General features: G+C 29.8%; 2 protein-coding genes across 7 annotated transcripts in view; one reads left to right on the top strand and one right to left on the bottom strand.

The window, feature by feature from the left end:
- Window positions 1-18,821, bottom strand: part of LOC123299955 (WD repeat-containing protein 7) — a 39,074-nt gene that overhangs the window by 10,700 nt on the left and 9,553 nt on the right. For 4 of the 6 annotated variants that reach the window (XM_044882386.1, XM_044882385.1, XM_044882384.1 and 1 more), the window contains 7 exons: window positions 17,559-17,779; window positions 16,744-16,963; window positions 16,333-16,441; window positions 16,109-16,269; window positions 15,439-15,621; window positions 14,608-14,676; window positions 12,687-12,785 (listed from right to left, as the gene is read on the bottom strand). In XM_044882386.1, the coding sequence (XP_044738321.1) occupies window positions 12,687-12,785; window positions 14,608-14,676; window positions 15,439-15,621; window positions 16,109-16,269; window positions 16,333-16,441; window positions 16,744-16,963; window positions 17,559-17,779 (1,062 nt within the window). The remainder of the gene's footprint in view (window positions 1-12,686; window positions 12,786-14,607; window positions 14,677-15,438; window positions 15,622-16,108; window positions 16,270-16,332; window positions 16,442-16,743; window positions 16,964-17,558; window positions 17,780-18,821) is intronic. The other 2 variants (XM_044882388.1, XM_044882387.1) reach the window with 1 other exon arrangement.
- On the top strand, window positions 9,747-11,825 carry LOC123299992. Its single transcript, XM_044882441.1, has 3 exons — window positions 9,747-9,828; window positions 10,710-10,928; window positions 11,168-11,825. The coding sequence occupies exons 1-3, from the start codon at window positions 9,814-9,816 to the stop codon at window positions 11,777-11,779; spliced, it is 846 nt and encodes a 281-aa protein (XP_044738376.1). The 5' UTR covers window positions 9,747-9,813; the 3' UTR covers window positions 11,780-11,825.

Genomic DNA, 18,821 nt, shown 5'->3' on the forward strand with positions numbered 1-18,821 from the left:
AAAGAATTGGAAAGTTGAAAATTAGTATAATGCTTTGAGTTGTTGGTCTATAATTTTTAATTTCATAACAACTTCACCCGATAATATTAAAGACGTTCTCCGAAAAATGAGTGTGTGAAAATATTTGAGACCGGTTTCAAATTTTGAAAGTGGATTATGTTAGAACATGGGATAATAAGAAGATAACTAAGAGTAAATCTCCTTTTCAACTTTTTAATGTTCTCAAATTTGATTGATATGAAATTAGGAGTGACCATCTATCTCGTCTGATAAAAGCTAGTTCCCAGAGAGTTTCTTCGAAAGATAGTTAGAAGGTTGCCAATCAGTAACGAACTTTATGTTGTTAGTCAATAGTACTGCCTAATTTCATACTAATATTTTCTGGTAATTTCGAGGGAGGTGATTTTCCCAAGTTTAGTTTCTAGAGTTTTTTTACGAAAATATAGAAGGTTGCAGATTTGTGAAGAGCTTTGAATAGTAAGTTTATTGATTCTAATAACAAGTCAACCCCAGCGTTTTACAACCCGTAATTTCAGAATTTTTTTTTCTCGGCAAAAATGCTTTTTAGAAAAATTTCTTTTAAGTTTTTCTTAGTTGATATGTTTTTTAGAATGTACATGCTTTGAAACGAATTTAGACTATTTAGGTCCGAAATTTTAGTGGCAAAAACGAAATAAAAAAAATTTAACTTGATTTGCAAAAGATGCAAAAAAGAGATAAAAGTTTGTGTGGAATCAGTTGCAATATTTTTTTTATCGACCGATGTTACTCATATAATTTACTTGCAATAAAATTTACCATCATATTCTTAATTTTGTTAAGGTCATTATTGTTCTTCTTGAAGCGATGCAGATGAAACGAATTCAACAAATTACAAAAACCACTACCTACTTTTTATCACAATATTTTTAAAGAATAATTTATAGTGACAAGTTTTTAAAGACAACAAACTTTCCGTAAAATTTATTCATGTGAAATAAGTACATTTTTAATTTTGCTAATTAAAATTGTTAAAAAGATAAGTATTCGAATAAGAAACCTCAGTGCTCTTGGGGGATAATTACGATATCATGAAGAGTAATTATTCCCATACAAAATTTGATGATTTTATGAGTAGTTTTCGAGAAGTCTATTGAAACCTTATAGAAACATTAGCTATTAGCCCGCTGGATAGCTTTAAGTTTACAGTCACTGCTGTCGCCTGGAAAGGTAGAAAATATTATCCTGTCTCATCAACAGCATATGGTACCAGGAGTAATGATAGCAGTACAAAATATTCATCGATAAGTAATGATTTAAATGGAATAAGCTTCATACATACCACAAAATTTCTATTTTACTTGAAAACAAATCATTCCCAAATAACCATTCCCAACGTTACTGGTCTTTCTAGTAAGTAAACTTTGCCTTCAAATATTTGCGAAAATGAATTAAGGGTATTCCTATTCCTAGGTATTACATCTTACCCTAATATTTTAATTAATGTACGCCACTTTTAATATTAATAATTAATTTATTATGTAAATTAATTAAATTTAAAATATATGGGTTTACATAATTAATAAAATGAATAAAATAAAAATTTACTTAAAAAATGCATAAAAAAATTAGTTGCTCAGTTCAGAACAAATTAAAAACATTGTCAAGTATGTAGAGGGATACGCAAAAGGTAGGGTTCAGTAGTCACATCAATAAAGAAACCTATCATAAATCACAAGGATAATTTAAATAGTGATTGGATTTGGTACAAAAATGTCGGAACACTATAATTAAATGAACTTTTTAGTTGCATCTAGTTGGATTCATACAAGCTTGTATGAATTGGTTGACAAAGAACTAAATATTGGCAGCACTTTGCCCAATGGCATAACTAGAGAGGGACAAGGCTGGGCCAAGTGCCCAATAGTGTTTTTTTGGACAGTGTTATTGTAAATTGATATGGTCGATTCAATGCACGCTGAAACAGTTAAAGTATCCTTTGGATGTTCGGCTGAATACGGTGGGGTTACTTTTACTCTCATTGAAGGAGCGATAATTCTGTTTAAGTTTCCGTGAATGAAAGATATATTTGAAGGTAGGTACGGTACCTTAAAAATTAATTTAAATCCGAATATAAAAAATTGTTGCCCAGATTAGAAGAACACATTAAAAAGCAATCTATATTAGCTATACACTGTGTAGCAAAAGTAACGGGATGCAACTAGAACTTTTCAGAGAAGCATTTTATTAAAAATTTTTTTAGAAATTTTCCAGGATTCAAAAAATGTTATTAGTGAACATATAAATGTGACCTTGAAATGACCATAAAAGGCCCTATGACGATCAACTTGAAAATTTCAAATAAAAACCCCCATTTTTTGTTTGCGATTCGTGTATAAGAAATTTTATTCGACACATAGAATATTTACAGTGATTTACATTTCTTATCGTATTACAGGGAATACGAATGCAAAATTCTACCTATAAAGCAACGAAATAGTTGGATGTTTTGTTTAGTGAACAAGTCATAGTGTCCGGAAAATTCTCTGCTGCGTTGTTTCAGACCGATAGCTTAAATATGACGCTATCGTGTTCATTTGAAAATGCTGCATTTTCGAAAAAAGTCGTACAGAGAGAAAGTTTGGAACAGTTTTGCTGAATTGTTTAATAATTATTAATATTATCAAGTGGTCATACTGTTCGAAAAATTCTCTGCTGCGTTTTTTCAGACCGATAGCTTAAACATGACGTTATCGTGCTCATTTGAAAACGCAGCACTTTTGCAAAAATTCGTATAGAGAGAATTTTGGTAGACTAGCCAAAAGGAAGCCACTCACCAAGTTTCAAGTATGTATTAATCATTTAACAAAGCACCTATTCTGTCTCACTTTTGTTACACATTGTATAAAATTAGTAACCTATTTTTTGTATTGAAATCAAAAGTGGTCCTCTCTCAACAACGTATAATATGCATAAAGGGTCGCAACTGTACTCAAGTCCCACACCAGTGATTAAAAGAATAACCATAAATAATTTTTTTACTGATATAATATTATTTTTTAGTGTGTGTAAAAAAGAGAACCACCTATTAAAACTGGTTCACCTGTAGGCGCTGTTGAAAAGGTCAATGTCATCTTTTCGCTTTTATTATAATAATATGTAGTTGCTTCAATAAAAATTTTGAATACAAATCATGATACTCAAACAAAAGTGAAAAAAATAACATAACGGCTACTAATTATATTATTTTGAAAAAATGAACTTATTCAGGGGCGGGTCCAACAAGTAATTTATAGGAGTAAAAAAAAAACGTATTTTTAGCAGGAATGTGTCATATGCCTCGAAGACTTCAGAATGGAACCGCAAAGGTTTCTTTCACCACACTAATCTTATGCAAATTGAGTCTCAATCAAATTTGCTCATATTGCGTAATTTTCTGGATCCTGGCATTATGGTCAGATATCTCAATGAGCACGATGATTCAAATTCAATCGTTTTTTGAGTTATCAATATTGGTATGTCAATAAAGCAATAATCTAATTGCTTACAAAGCAATAATAAAATTGCTTCAAGCAAAAAATGTTAGGTCTTTATGCGCACATCTTACACAGACTTTATACTTGAACCCGATTTGAAATGCTCGCTCTATTCCAAAACCTGGTAATAACCAGAACACTTTAAATTAGAAAGTTTAGGCAAAAAAGGACTGAAAAGTTGTACCCCAAAAATGTTTTTTCGTATGTCTTATGCGGAATCTAAGTACTCTCCGAAAACATAACATGAACTGAATTTTATTTTCCAAAAAATAAGGGTTCTGTATCAAAAAATTAAAACCCATGAATTTGTGAACAAAATGAGAAATAAGTGAGAGCAATGGAAGTGAAGCGCTGAGGATAACTGCTAGTTCTTTTATAAAAGCCAAAAAAGAAAATAGTCATCTTGAAAGGAAGAATTTCATTGCTATAACCACTATTCACTATAAAAAATTTCAAGTAGCTTTTCTTCTGAAGCACATTTTTCCCGAGATGTAAGCGCTGAATGTAAGATTATATTGATTCATCAAAAAAGTAAGGCCAGCTAGATAGCAAAATCATTTTATGCTAAATTTAAAAGAAAATTGACAGAAAATCTATTTGAATGAGAAAACTGAAATCGTAGACCATTTCTGTCCAATTGATAGGCTTGCTGTCTTTTTTGTCATCGAAATAAAATCTTTAATCGTTTATGATTTTGTTCAACATTCCCAAAGGTATTATGGAATTATTTTACAAGTATCGAAAATGCCCAAAAAGAATTTTCAGTAGTTCATGAGTATTTTAGATATAAAAAGTTACATAAATACGAAAATTACAAACATAAATCTAAACAAAACTGATTATAAACCACTGTTTTGTTCCCTCTAAAGTAATTTTTATAAGTTGCAATTAAAAATTTTTTGTGAACATCACACAACCTCTATATACAAATTAAAATGCTCATTCGCAAATTAAACCTCAAAACGTTGCGTGGAGCGGAATGTCAGCAAAGATTACATACGTGTTCTTTAAAATCTTTCTGTCAATTTGTACGCAGATCGCAAAATACCTTTTGGTTTATGTGAGGTGTTTGTTAACTCGATATAATTATTATCAAAGAATACAGAATAGGAGGAGTAGTTCACACTACCAGAACTCACCATTTTGGTAGTGTGAACTACTCCTCCAGAGGGCTTAGGCGTTACATATTTACAACGCCTAAACCCTCTGGATTAGTAGTTCAAATTACCAAAATGGTGAGTTCGGATTGGTATATACAAATGATGTTCTATTAGGTATTCTGTATTCTTTGCCATAATAGAAAAAACAAGCTATTAACCATAATAGATTAAAATGTTCCATCCTGTATATAGAAGTCTAAGAAGAAACTGTATCACATTTCAATAATAAAAATTAATTTCAGAATGATATATTGCATAGATATTTTAATTCGATCGCGATGTTTTTATTTAAATAAAACAAGATAATAAAACAAAAATTATGTTACATATTTATATATTATTTTTTATTTTGAAAGATTAAATTTTTATAAAAATCTATATATTTAAAAATTTGAAACTGTATCCAACAAAAAACAACTTGTAATATTATTAAAATATTACGTAAACCCCACACAACACACAACGCACATGTGTTAAAAGTATCAAATGGGATGTACCAAAAAATCACCTATATGTGTGTTTTGGTTGTTGATTATTATCATTAATTAATTTATATATATGTAATTGCCAGAAATGAGGTCATTATTATTTAACGATTTTATATGTGCAGGACTGCGGGTAGTAATCCAGTAAAACTGTAATTTTTTACATTTGCATAAACACCTTTTAAAGAACTAGCTGTTTTGTAATGGGAGTACAAATTGTCTAAGCTCCGCTAAGCTGGAACTGGATTGAAAAAAATCAGGTTATTTTTGAATCATATTAAACTACCAACGATGCAATGAATGATAGTGAGCCTTATTTGTTTGCAGTAACGATATTTACCATTGAAAACGGAAATGAACTAATTTAGTAATTTTATAAACACCTATACCAAAATTATTTTTGAATCGACAATATTTATTTCTAAGTGTTACAAATTTGGGACTAATGTAATATATTCTGATATGTTTCATTTTTACTGGGTAAACAAATGAGCGATTATCCATTAGCAAATGTAGATATCGTGACTAAGTAAATCTTTTTAAATATAAAATAAAAAAATAAGTTTATGAGTAAATTACTTTTTTTTGGAAAGGAAATTTTAAAAAAAATGTTAATTGGTTTGACATTTTATAAGTTCAAGATAAAATTCGAATATTTTGTAGAAAAAACTAGGACTGTTAATAAAAATATAAACTATTAACGCAAAAAAAATTCAACCCACGAATTTTCAAAAAGTTCAAATTTAAGTCTAGACTTGAAAATAAATGTCTTTTTAAATTTGTATTGTATTAAATCATAGTAATTACAGTAATAAATAATTTAGAATCCGTTTACGTTAAACCCAATGTGGGGTCAAATTAAATTTGAAAAAAAATATGGATCAAAAATTACAATAGAGAAACATTTTTAAATCATTGAATCATTAAAAGTTGGACGTAGATTAGGAAACAGTGGCGCATAAGATCAGAAAATACATCTATTTATCTTTGGTATATAGAAATTCAGAACACATCCCAATGCAGAACATGAAATTTTGTTGGAGTATTGAAGTGAAACAGGTCTCGATATATCATTTTTACAGATCCTTAAGTCACATGAGCCCCAAACTCCTAACAAACACAAATTATCCACCCGATTAAATAAACTAGAAAAAAATATACTAAAGCTTAAACTGGCCAGTGCCGGATCCAAGAAGGGTACAATGGATGCTTTTTATTTATTGAATCAAATCAACTAGAAAGACGAATTTGGATCAATTTGAAGGATAAATACAAGAGTTGTTTCATAAAATCTTTTTATTTATAGTTTCACTAATTAAAAACTAGGCCATCTTTTGACAAAAAATTTAAGTTTTGGTTCTTTTAATTTCTTTAATATGTAAGCACCACTGGCGGGAGAGGGCGTTTCTTTTATCAACAGTGCTGCCTCTATTTTCATGCATGAGGAAAGTTGGGAATAATTTGAAATTTACAATTAATTAATTTCAATAGTAACAGAAAATTAAAAAAAAAAAAAGAACATGAGACAGTGAAGAATTATACTTACAGCTAGATTTTGTGGTAAAGACGTAGAGTAGTGTTAACTTGAAAAAGTTTCTGAAGATGTACAAATTTTTCATCTAGGGTTATACCTTTTAGGATAGAAAAATCTCAAAAATAACTTATTTACGAGTTTATTAATCACGAGTAATTTTCAAAACTCATGTGCCACTACCTTCTAGTCTTCCGAATAAATCATTTACAATTTGCATAAAAATAACTATCATTACCTCCGTACACAGTTCATAGCGAAATATGTAATATAGATGTTTTGAAACCATTTTAAAAAAAGAGGTCAATTTTTCATGGAATCTATGGAGGGTCGCAGCTTCTCGTAAATATTTTCTTTGATCAAGGAAAAAGTTTGATATTCTCAAGAAATATTCTTTTAAACATTTCAATAGTCTTAACATTCACAATTCTCAATTCCGAATATTTCAAGTCAACTTTTTAGACAAAGGAACAGTTAAAATAAACACTGAAATAAAAGAAACGATTCAGTCTCAAAGAACGCGAAGACAGAAGTCCTATCTTCTAGAAGACTTTTTTGATTTATTTGCTTATTAGAACAACAAATACAACGAATATTTATCAATTTTAACCCGCGATAAAAGCGCGATTCTTTCAATAGCGCCGTTGGTCGGTGTTGTTCAACTTAGTTAAGATCTACGCCCTCGAAAATTTTAAGTTATAAACGAAGTATAGTTTATAAATACAGCTTACAGAGGTATTGCGGCGTTTGTAAAAAATTTAAAAATAAATATGCAAAATAGCCTAAAGGTAATAACAATAAAATTTCTTTTTACAATAAAAACAGTATTAAACAACAACGCCCAAAAATATAAAAAAAATAATTGTCACCAAATGAACAAATTTTTAAGATAAAAATATTAAATACTAATCAATTAGATGTCAAATTGAAACAGAATGGAATGTTACATAATTTATTCTTGTTCTGTAAATTAATGCATACGAAATATTTTGTAAAAATAAACAATAGAAAAATTAATACAGCCCATGCGTTCCAATATATCAATTGTAAATTTTAAATAAATACAGAAATAATATTAATTGGATAACGTCTACAATAGAATGGACGTAACGCAATCATTGCAAAGAGTATTACTCACTTAGTCACTTTACTTCACTCTTTACTTCTATTATTGCTTTACTTTACTCATTAATGAAAGTAAATAAAATAAGTTTAAAAAGTCAACAACACAAAATATGAAAATAAAATATAAATATATCTTGAATTTTAATTAAATCCATTATTTACTATTTATATAAATCCAATTATTTTCTAAAATACAAAATATCATTAGGATGTACTCTTCAAGATTAAACTTGGGCCAAATTATGTAACAGTTCGATTTAACGCCCGGTACCTAGACATGCAATTGTTAAATTGGAATCACCAGTAAGAAGTTTATGGAGAAATAGTAACGGACTTTTATTTTGCCATTTTTGACGGCTGCCAAAGAGACACGTACTGATTCGATTCACGATTTAGAGAAACGGTCGTGGAGCCGCCACTGAAAAGAAGATTGATTGATTATCACGTACTATTTGCAATACAAAATTTAAAAAAAAAATAGAAGTCATACAACGAAATACATATTGTAAACCTAAATGGTTACATTTGATTCACCCACACTAGTAATTTGGGACATATTTAATATAGTCTCTTGGTACATATAGCTCAGTTAAATGAGACAAAAAAATTCAAAACTTCATCAACTATGTTGACAAAATTATATTTTGTTCAAACTTTTATTTTGATATCTCAAACGTTCTTTCTTAATTTAAAAAATTTAATTTTCCTATTTAGAAGATGGCAAACTGATCATTATTTAATAACTTTAATAGGTTCTAAGCCCATAGTCTTTTGGGCCCAAAGATCATAACAACAGAAAAGGGGTAATTAGACCTTCTTCGATTTTAACGAGGTAAAGTCTCAAATTTAAAACGATAATGTTCAAAATAACATTAAATTTGCATTTTTTTTTAAATTTTCTAGTTATTTCGAGTAAATTTAATTTCTACAATTTTGTTGGCAGCCCTCTAAAGCAAAGTCTCTGTGAATATTAAACCTAACGAAAAAATGGACAGATCATAAATTATAGTAATTTTTATTGCCTTTAACTTTGTTTATTGTTGGCTATTAATGAATCAATGTACTTAACTGTTTTTAATTATATTTCTCCCGAAAATATAGACATATGCACTGTATTGAAGGTCAACGAGAAAAGGAATTATAAGACCGTTTTATGACGTCCAGAAAATAATTTATGCGCTTATAGAGATATCTGATATATATTTTCCCCAAACGTATAAGCTTTTCCTTTAGTTCGAATGAGCTAAATTCGGCATGTAGAGTAGTAATATAAGGTGGATTGATGTTATCAAATCGGAGTTCCCAGGGATAACATGCTTTTTTAGATTTTTGTGGCTTTAAACTTCAACACTACTTAGTATAGCATTCCAGAAATTGAGAAATTGAAATTTAGTACCAGGTACATAATTTTAAAAGCAAGAATCTCGTGGAAATTTTCGTGGAAGTTTGAGATATTAAAATAAAAGTCGACACAAAAATTAAACTTGATCAAAATTTTTTTAAAGTCCAAGTCTAATTTTCCTGGGATAGTAATAATATATATTCACATAAAATTTCAATCAGATAATCTTAAAACTAAAGACTTGAATATTATTTTCAACTAATAACCTTGTTCAAGTATCGAATTTACTGTTCCATAAAGATACAGGATCAATTTATCAAGAATTAAATATTATTTAACCAGGAACTCCTTAATACAAAAATCAAAAATTTATATTATTATAAAATTTGATACCACGCCTTTATCGACCAAGCAAGCGACTTACACACAGCCAAAACTATTTTTATATACAAAAATTTAAATACAATTCAATATACAGATTTTTGTTTGGAGGGTTTTTTTTTTGTGTTTTGGAGGCGGACGATATTATTATATTTTATTCCACTCCTCAATCACACATTTAAAGGTAGCAAATAAATATAAGAATCAGTAGCTATTATCAAATTAATTCAGTTTTTGTTCAGTGTTCATCAAAACACATCTCAAAATAATCAATATGAAGTTTTTAATTGTAAGTTATTTAATTAATAATAAGTGTGATCATTTCATAGTGTTTTTGTTTGATTGTTAAGTCTAATCTTTGTACAACCCTCTCAAGAAAAGGGGGATGCAAATATCAAGTGAATATGGAATCGTTTTTTTGTTTTGTTTTTAATTTTCTTCGATTTTTATTTTTTTTTGAAAAATGCCCTTAGAAAAAAATTCAAATATCAAAACTTCTAACTCCGAATAAAATAATCTAATCGGGATCATCTACAACTCATTCGAAAACTTGCTCATTGCAGTTTTTGAATACGAAGTTAAAAATTTTTTATCACTCACGACCGCTTTTTTTGAGGGTTGGAAGAATGATAAAAGCATTCGTACAATTTTCTAAAAGCTTTGAAAGCGTACAAGTAATTGGCAAAAATTAATTCATTTCAATTGTAGAATATATTTCTAAGCGTTCTCTTACGCCTTTTTTACCAATCTTGTCAATCCAAATCGAACGCTTCTACCGTGCGTAATTTGAATTTTACTCAAAAATAAAATTATTTGTATTAAAAATTAAAAGTTTGTTGTCAAGAGACTTTTTGCCTGGTGTAACTCTTTTAAAAACTACCTCCGAGGAAGATTTTCTAAATACAAGTTTTGTATCTCTAATGTGAGTGAAAATAAACAATTGAATGGGTTAATTATTGAAATACCCTATATAGGCAATGTTGAATATCAGTGCTTATAAATTAAATAAGTTTAAAAAAACAGGAGGATTCATTTAGGCTCTACGATGCCAGAGACAGACAGACAGACACACACACACACGCATAGCGGTCAAACTTATAACACTCCTTTTTTTAATTTGGATGTTTTGAGATTTTTTTTAAGTAAAAAATATTAAATTTTTTCCCGCAGATCACCATCGCCAGTTTAGCTTTTGCAAATGCAGGTCATTTGCACACATACAAGTTACACGATTCTCATGATTTACTTTCAACAAATTCAATTTCGTCATACTCTTCACATCAATCGTTCCCAGGAGCTTCAACATACCAATCATATGAAACCATAGGTTTACCCATACCAAGTTATACACCACGATTTAGCGCTTTGAGCACACCAATCTCCACACAGGTAAGAAAATCTTATACTACTTAAGGGCCCCGAATTACAACCTGACTATCCTGAGTAAACATTGTTGACGCTTGCTCTTTACCCTAACTTTAACCTAACAGCAAAGAGAACAGTGAATTGGCTTGGGAAAAATGTTTAAAGTTTTATTTTCGGCAAAAATTCTTAAGTTGAAACTGGGTAATCGAAGAGAAATCAACAGAAAAAAATATTTCTAATAAGTTTTATGTTTTGTTTTCTAGGCAATCTCATATCCAATTTCATATGTACCACGACAACATTTAACATACAATCCACAATTTGCCGCATACCCAATCCACAATCAACCAGCTTTAATCTCACAAGCTCCATCATTCATTCCACAATATCCTTCATTTATTCAACAACAACCCTCATTTATTAATCAAATCCCAACCAATCCAGGATTATTCCCACAAAATCCAATTCCTTCAGAACCACAACAAGTTTCAAACATTCCACAAGGTGCACAAGTTGATTCTGATACTGTATCCGTAGAAGCTTCTCGTTCAAGCAATGATGGTCGACGTCAACAAATCAACAACGAAGATGATGATAGTGTAACAATTGAAGCAGCTGGTCGATCTTCAGCCGAATTTAGATCATCAAATAATTCCACTGAAGCTATTTTCCCAACAGCTGAAAATTCTGCTTCAACCTCAACAACCACTACTGAATCAAGTGTACAAGCTCGTAATTCTCAACAACAACAAAGTGTACAAGAACGTCTTCAATATTTGAATGAAGCCCGTAGAAATTTACCATCAAATTCAAATATCATATCTCGTAGTTTCTTTGGTAATCCATCAGTATTTGCGCGTTTCGATTTACAATAAAAGAAATAGAAATTTTCCCAAGACCAAATTTTTTGTGTGTATATAAATTATGTCTTAAAATATTTTTTTGCTCATTTTGTACTTTTTTATGGTTAAATAAAATAGAAGTTTTGGTGTTTGTAAATTATATCTAAAATTATTGCTGCAGTTTGTATTGTTTTTTAAAGAATAAAGCAAAAATCAAGCTACAAATATTCATTTTATTCTAACCTACAACCTTTGATAAAGTTTCCTTTTATCTTAGAAAAATTTAATTTAGAGATCGACGTCTATACCGCCGTCATAATTTAGAAGGCCTTAGTAGCTCCAGAAATTGATCAAATGCTTTGTTAAGCATTTCTGAATATGTTTTTAAAAAAACAGCTTTTTATGAGGCTATTAGAAAAGCTCAAAATCCAATACATTGATTAGTTATATATTAGCCCTATAATTTCAGTTAGATTTAGTTTCAAGATCGCTTGGGATGGACCGACCTAAATCAATCTATACGCATTTTCTTCGACAAAAATCGACTAGTCACTACTAAGGATGCATCGTCAGAATTTTAGATCTGATGTTTTCTTGAACGGTTACTTAGCCGCACCTCACCCTAAAATCCACTTTGATCTAAAGCTGAAGATTTAAATACTTCATAAAAAACGGTAAAGAAATTAACTAGCATAAACTTCGCTAGATATTTCAATTTAGTAAAGAAACTCAATAAAATCGCCATAATTTTTATTATTTTCTAATTTATAACTAAAATTATATACAGGGTGGCTTCTTTAACTAGACATTGCAAATGCATGTTTCATTGGAACGAAATTATTGAGAATTTTTCAAATTTCTGTCATACATTTTTTGCAAATGTCAATTTAAAAAAGACACCCAGTATAACAAAGATAATTAACTCTGTGTATCTGCTTACCTTTATTATTATCTGAAGTTTTAAAACCAGCACTCTCCACTTTGGCTTGAATTTTCGTTTGAACATTTTCTGTACCTTCTTTTAATTTAGCTAAAATACCTGAAAGTTTCAAAAAAAATTCTTAGAAAATTTTGTAATAAATTAAATAGTTAAATAGTATAAGTAAAAAAGGACAAACTACAAGTTAAAAAAATGATCATGGCCTGTGATTTTATGAAATTAGTGTGCTATATGAAGTCGTCTTAATAGTCTAAACTAAATGATCTTTGTGTCTGTCTATTGCGCTTTAAATCGATTGAACCGATTTTATAAAACTTACTTCATCGACCTACGAAAATGTATATTCTTAGAATTTGTTAGAAAATTAAATAATTGGAAATACGAAATATTTTAACCTTGTAAAAAAAAAGTCTCAACTTATTAATGTTATCAAGTGGTCATAGTGTCCGACAAAGTTCATGCCGTGTTTTTTCAGACCGATAGCTTAAATATGCCGTTATAATGATCCGAAGCACTTCCGAAAGAAGTCGTAGAGAGAAGTTTGGTAGACCCGATAAAAGGAGGCCACTCACGAAATTTCAAGTATGTATTAATCATTTAACAAGCACCCTTTCTGCCCCTCCCACGGTCTAGAGGGAATGGCGGGCTGAAATAATAAATTGTCAGACACGATGCTCACCACCCGTTTTTCAGATTTAAAATTTAGGTTCAATTTCTATTCGTATTCGTACTTAATTTGCTAAAATGTAATTTAGAATTGGGTACCAAATTTATTCATGAAACCCTATGTTTTACTGAAATTGGAAAAAACCAATGAGTGACAAAAAATTTGTATTCATATTAACTTCACAATCGTGTTCGTAAATCAAAATCAGTGGAAAGATCTATTTGTAATGTTCATATCAAATAAGTCATTGAACTAATAAATAATATTTGTGCTATATATCATGCTGTGCGAAAAACCGCCTACATCAAGTTAATAAATTTCCGAAAATTGTATTACATTCCTCATGTTTTTAATTTATTAAAACATTTAAGATTATAAATCACTCCAAATACACACAGGATGGCCCGAAAAGTGTGGTCAACGCTCTATCCCATTTAGTAAACATTGTACACCTCAGAATAAGTCTGAGAAAAAAATTTACTGTACCAAAAATGATTAAGAGTTCGTGTTGTATTAAAAATGTACATTATACACACATAGGCGCATAACACTTAAGGAATGAGGGGTTTGAGGAATTATTTACAATTTTGAATCAGATTTTAACATCAAAGGTAATTCAATAATTTATGGAGAATTTTCTCCGTGTAAAACTCATTTGTATTTGATCGATTTTTTACTCAATTTATAATTAAAAAATCGCGAAAAACTGATTATAGATCTATATTATCTAAAATAACGGCGTAAGCGGAAACTGTCTAAGATCGAAGACTCCGAAATATCAATGATACATCTAACTGAATATCCTTGCAATTTATAAACTCTACTATAATTTTATAAGGTTAAACTTCTTTAAATTAAATTAACTTTTATTAAATAAATGATAGTATTTAAATTTAAAACGTTTCAATGGTAGCCACATAACTCATCCCTGAATGCGACTCATGAATGCATAACATCACAATCGAACAAAATAAACAACATATAATTTTAACACCCCAAATAATTGCAATAATTTTAATAAAATGGTAAAAACCAAAAAAACAAGATTTATTTTGTAAACAGGTGCGTGAAATTATTTTGTAATTAGCTATAATTGCGCATGCATGCATATAACAACATGTGTAAATTAAAAAAAAAAAACAAAACATGATGATAAATCTTAAGTTGTGTAAAAAAATAAATAAATAAACACAAAACAATTAAAAAAATGATGCGTGTTTCAATAAATTGTTTGTTTTTTTATAAATTTTTTACCATGTCTATCTTTTTCTTTTAATATCCTCTCCATATCACCAGCTTTATCTTTTACTTTTCCAAAAAAATCTTCAGGACAGACATAGGAAATAAAATTATCTATGAGAAAAAGTTATTTGTTTTTTATCAAAAAAAAACTTTGTTCTTAAAAATATTTTTGTCAAAAATATGTATCCCATAATAAATAAATAAAATAGATAAATTTTTTCATGCGCTAGAACACTGTTTCTCAAAAAACGCCCACTTGTGGGCGTTATAGACTTGCAGGCAGGCGGGCGGTAAGACTAATTAGGTTAAGACACACTTTGTGGGCGCTGAAAAATAATTGATTCTCAAAGTGAGTGATAGACGAAATAAGTTTGAGAACAACATCTGCGCTAGAATAACAAATTTTCTTTCAAGAAGCTGACTTTCGCAGAATCTATCTTTTAGGACTCACAGTCAAATTTTCAAGCAAAATTAACACTTTTGAACTTAAAATCCTGTATTTTCTGATATAATAAATCCGATTCATATCATTCGAAAACACAAACTATCTTCCTCTAAGTCCTTACATTTTGTTTTGAGAAAAATTTTTATCCACTCTCCTACTTTTCGTTTATGAAATATGTCGAAAAATAACATTTTTCCATGTTTTAGACTGGCATTTTCTAAAAAAAGGCACTATCTAAAATCTTATTATATAAACCTAAATTATAAAAGTTCCTATCTTATTTCACATATATTCGACAAAAATATCACAGATAAGAAACTTGCGTATTTTAAAGATAACTGTTTTGGTAAATCTAGAAAAGTAAATTATTTAATTATTTATAATTTAATTACACATACCGGCTACTTTTTTATGTACATCAGGACTAGCAGATTGTGTCAACGCAGCAACCTTGTTATATTCAGACGCTGAAATTAAACCGGCTGCTTCGAGACTTCCGGGTGACATAGATGAGTACTCTTCACGTAACAATTCAACAATTAATGCTTCAACATCAAAGAACATAATATGACTCTCAGGATCTGTAATTACAAAGAAAATTCTCATAATATATTTTAAAGGTGATTTTGTGGGCTAAAAGTTATGGTTTGAAAAGAGCTCACTTAAAAAAGGACCTAAAATCAAATCCAATGTTAAAAGCGCGAGGTCCTTGTATTTAAATATGTACAGGATGCTTTATTAAGTTGACATATGCTTGAAACTCGAAAAATAACTTTTATCGACAAAAATGCTTCAAGAAAAAAATGTTGAGTGTAATTGGGCGTACATTTTACGCAAATATTAAACTTGACCTAGGTTTTCAAGCTCAATAAAAAGCTCAGTCTACTCCATAACTGGTAATCGATAAATGAATACTTTAAATTAGAAAAAATTGAAACTCATTTAAAAGTTGAAATTGTCTAAATTTGTTAATTATATTTAATTTAAGACAAAATTTTCTAAATTACTCCTTAATCGATATACGTGTAGTGCCTACGGACTAAAATAAACATAAAATATAATTCGTACCTTTTGGATTTGTACGTAAACCCTGAATTGATAACGGTGACATATGATTCTTTTGTTGATGTGAACCATCTTGATTATTATGCATTCCTAATTGTTGTAACTGATGTAAGCCACGTTGGGTTGCGTGCCTTATTGCAGATAAATTTCTATGTCGTAAACCTCTGTAATAAAAATTCATGAATTTTAAAATCTGTTTTAGATGTAAATAATTTTTTTTTACAAACCTAAAGAAATGTATTGCAGGATTTGCTAAACCTATGTCGGTTCCAGGTACTGCATTTGATGATGAACTAGTTTCATCGCAAGCGTATAGAACTTCTTCCGCCAAAATTCCTGTAAGATAAAATTTAAAATTAAAACCTGGATCCCTAGAGTATCGAATGTATGCACCTTCGAAACATGCGACTATTTTTTTGTCAACAAATATTAACGCTTCCTGTTTGAACCTTTTACTTGCGGAAATAATTTCATAAAAGTATATTTCTTTAGTTTTTATTCCATCATTTTTAGGCCTAATAGCCGAATAATTCCCAATCAAAAAACATTTGACTTTATTGTCCCACCCTGTACTTAAAGCAATCTTCGTCTAATTGAGCAAAAAAGATTGCTTTGTAAAATATATTCAAAATACGTACCGTTTAAAACACGATCTAAATGTCCAGTGTCCATTTGCCAAACATAAACAGTGCCATCAGAACATCCAATTATAAGAAAATCATCTAACGGGCGCCATTTAATTGTTAGGACGGGAAATAAATGACGACTAGCAAGACAAACACAGCGTCGTTCACCTAATCCAAGAAGGCACACAGAATGATCTGAAGCTACACTGCAAATACATTTTTGTATTCGAACCTGAAAAATAAATTAATTTTTAAAAATGAATTGAAATATATTTATTACAATTCAAATTTTCGCAAATGCTTCCGAACAGAGATATAAGTCAGATGATTACAGTGGACCCCTGGTAATCCGGCAAACGTTTTTCAGGACAGTGTCGGACTTTCGAATTTTTCGGATTATAAAGTCTTCTTAAAACCCCCTACAGCCTGGAATTTTTAAAAAAAGATAACCTTGTAATCTGACAGATCGCAAATACAATGATAAGGATCTATTTGTTATACTCTGAAGTACAAATCATACTTCAATAAAAAAACAGTCGCATTACAGGAAGTGTCGGATTAGCCAGGGGCGAAATTATCGGGGGCACACTGTATATTAAAAAATTAATTCAAAAGAAAGAATACGGTGAATGTATACAGGATGATTCATTTTAATCTATAATGGCTGATAGCTCGTTTCTTGTAGTTAACCAATCAAAAAACAACTTAACAAAAGTTGCAGATTATGATGAGGGGCACCATGTTCTGATATCAGATTGGACCTAGTTCTCCGGGTTTCTTAATTTTAATTTTTTACTTGTTAATAACAAAAATTTATATTAACTTACACTACAAGTATGCGGTGGGACAAGTAATTGAGTTACTTCGCCAGCATGCACACAAAATCGATGAAGTAGAGCACCACTATATAAATCCCATAGACAAACAGCGAAGTCCACACCACCAGATACTAAATGAGTACGATCGTATCGAGGATGTACTCCATGAGGATATAATAAACAATTAACACGACCCACGTGACCTTGTAACAGCTGATGTGGTGGCCAATCTGAAAAATTGAAAAAATCGAAAAATTCGAAAAAAATTTTTTGTTTCGGAATTTGATAAAACTCAGTTTATAAGGTAATTTTGACCCAAAAAATTCAAAAATCGGGTTCATTTGGCGATTGAGATATTCATTTCAGAGAAAAACGATATCTCAGATCGATTTTTGACGATATCTTGAAAACTACTCGTCTAAATGGTAAATGTACCCGATTTTTGAATTTTTTGGGTCCAAATTACCTTATAACATGAGTTATATCCAAATCGGAAGCGGAAAATTTTCTTCGATTTTTTGCAATTTTTTTAAGGGGTACCCCTTTGAAAAAATCGAAAAATTCGAAAAAAATTTTTTGTTTCGGAATTTGATAAAACTCAGTTTATAAGGTAATTTTGACCCAAAAAATTCAAAAATTGGGTTCATTTGCCGATTGAGCTATTAGTTTCGGAGAAAAACGATATCTCAGATCGATTTTTGACGATATCTTGAAAACTACTCGTCTAAATGGTAAATGTACCCGATTTTTGAATTTTTTGGGTCCAAATTACCTTATAACATGAGTTATATCCAAATCGGAAGCGGAAAATTTTCTTCGATTTTTTGCAATTTTTTTAAGGGGTACCCCTTTGAAAAAATCGAAAAATTCGAAAAAAAATTTTTTGTTTCGGAATTTGATAAAACTCAGTTTATAAGGTAATTTTGACCCAAAAAATTCAAAAATTGGGTTCATTTGCCGATTGAGCTATTAGTTTCGGAGAAAAACGATATCTCAGATCGATTTTTGACGATATCTTGAAAACTACTCGTCTAAATGGTAAATGTACCCGATTTTTGAATTTTTTGGGTCCAAATTACCTTATAACATGAGTTATATCCAAATCAGAAGCGGAAAATTTTCTTCGATTTTTTGCAATTTTTTTAAGGGGTACATTTGCCGATTGAGCTATTAGTTTCGGAGAAAAACGATATCTCAGATCGATTTTTGACGATATCTTAAAACTACCCGTCCAAATGTTAAATTTCCATCCTTTTAAAGTTTTATAATTCC

The sequence above is a fragment of the Chrysoperla carnea genome, chromosome 5 (genome assembly GCF_905475395.1).
Source record: "Chrysoperla carnea chromosome 5, inChrCarn1.1, whole genome shotgun sequence".
In the NCBI taxonomy this organism is placed as follows: Eukaryota; Metazoa; Arthropoda; class Insecta; order Neuroptera; family Chrysopidae; genus Chrysoperla; species Chrysoperla carnea.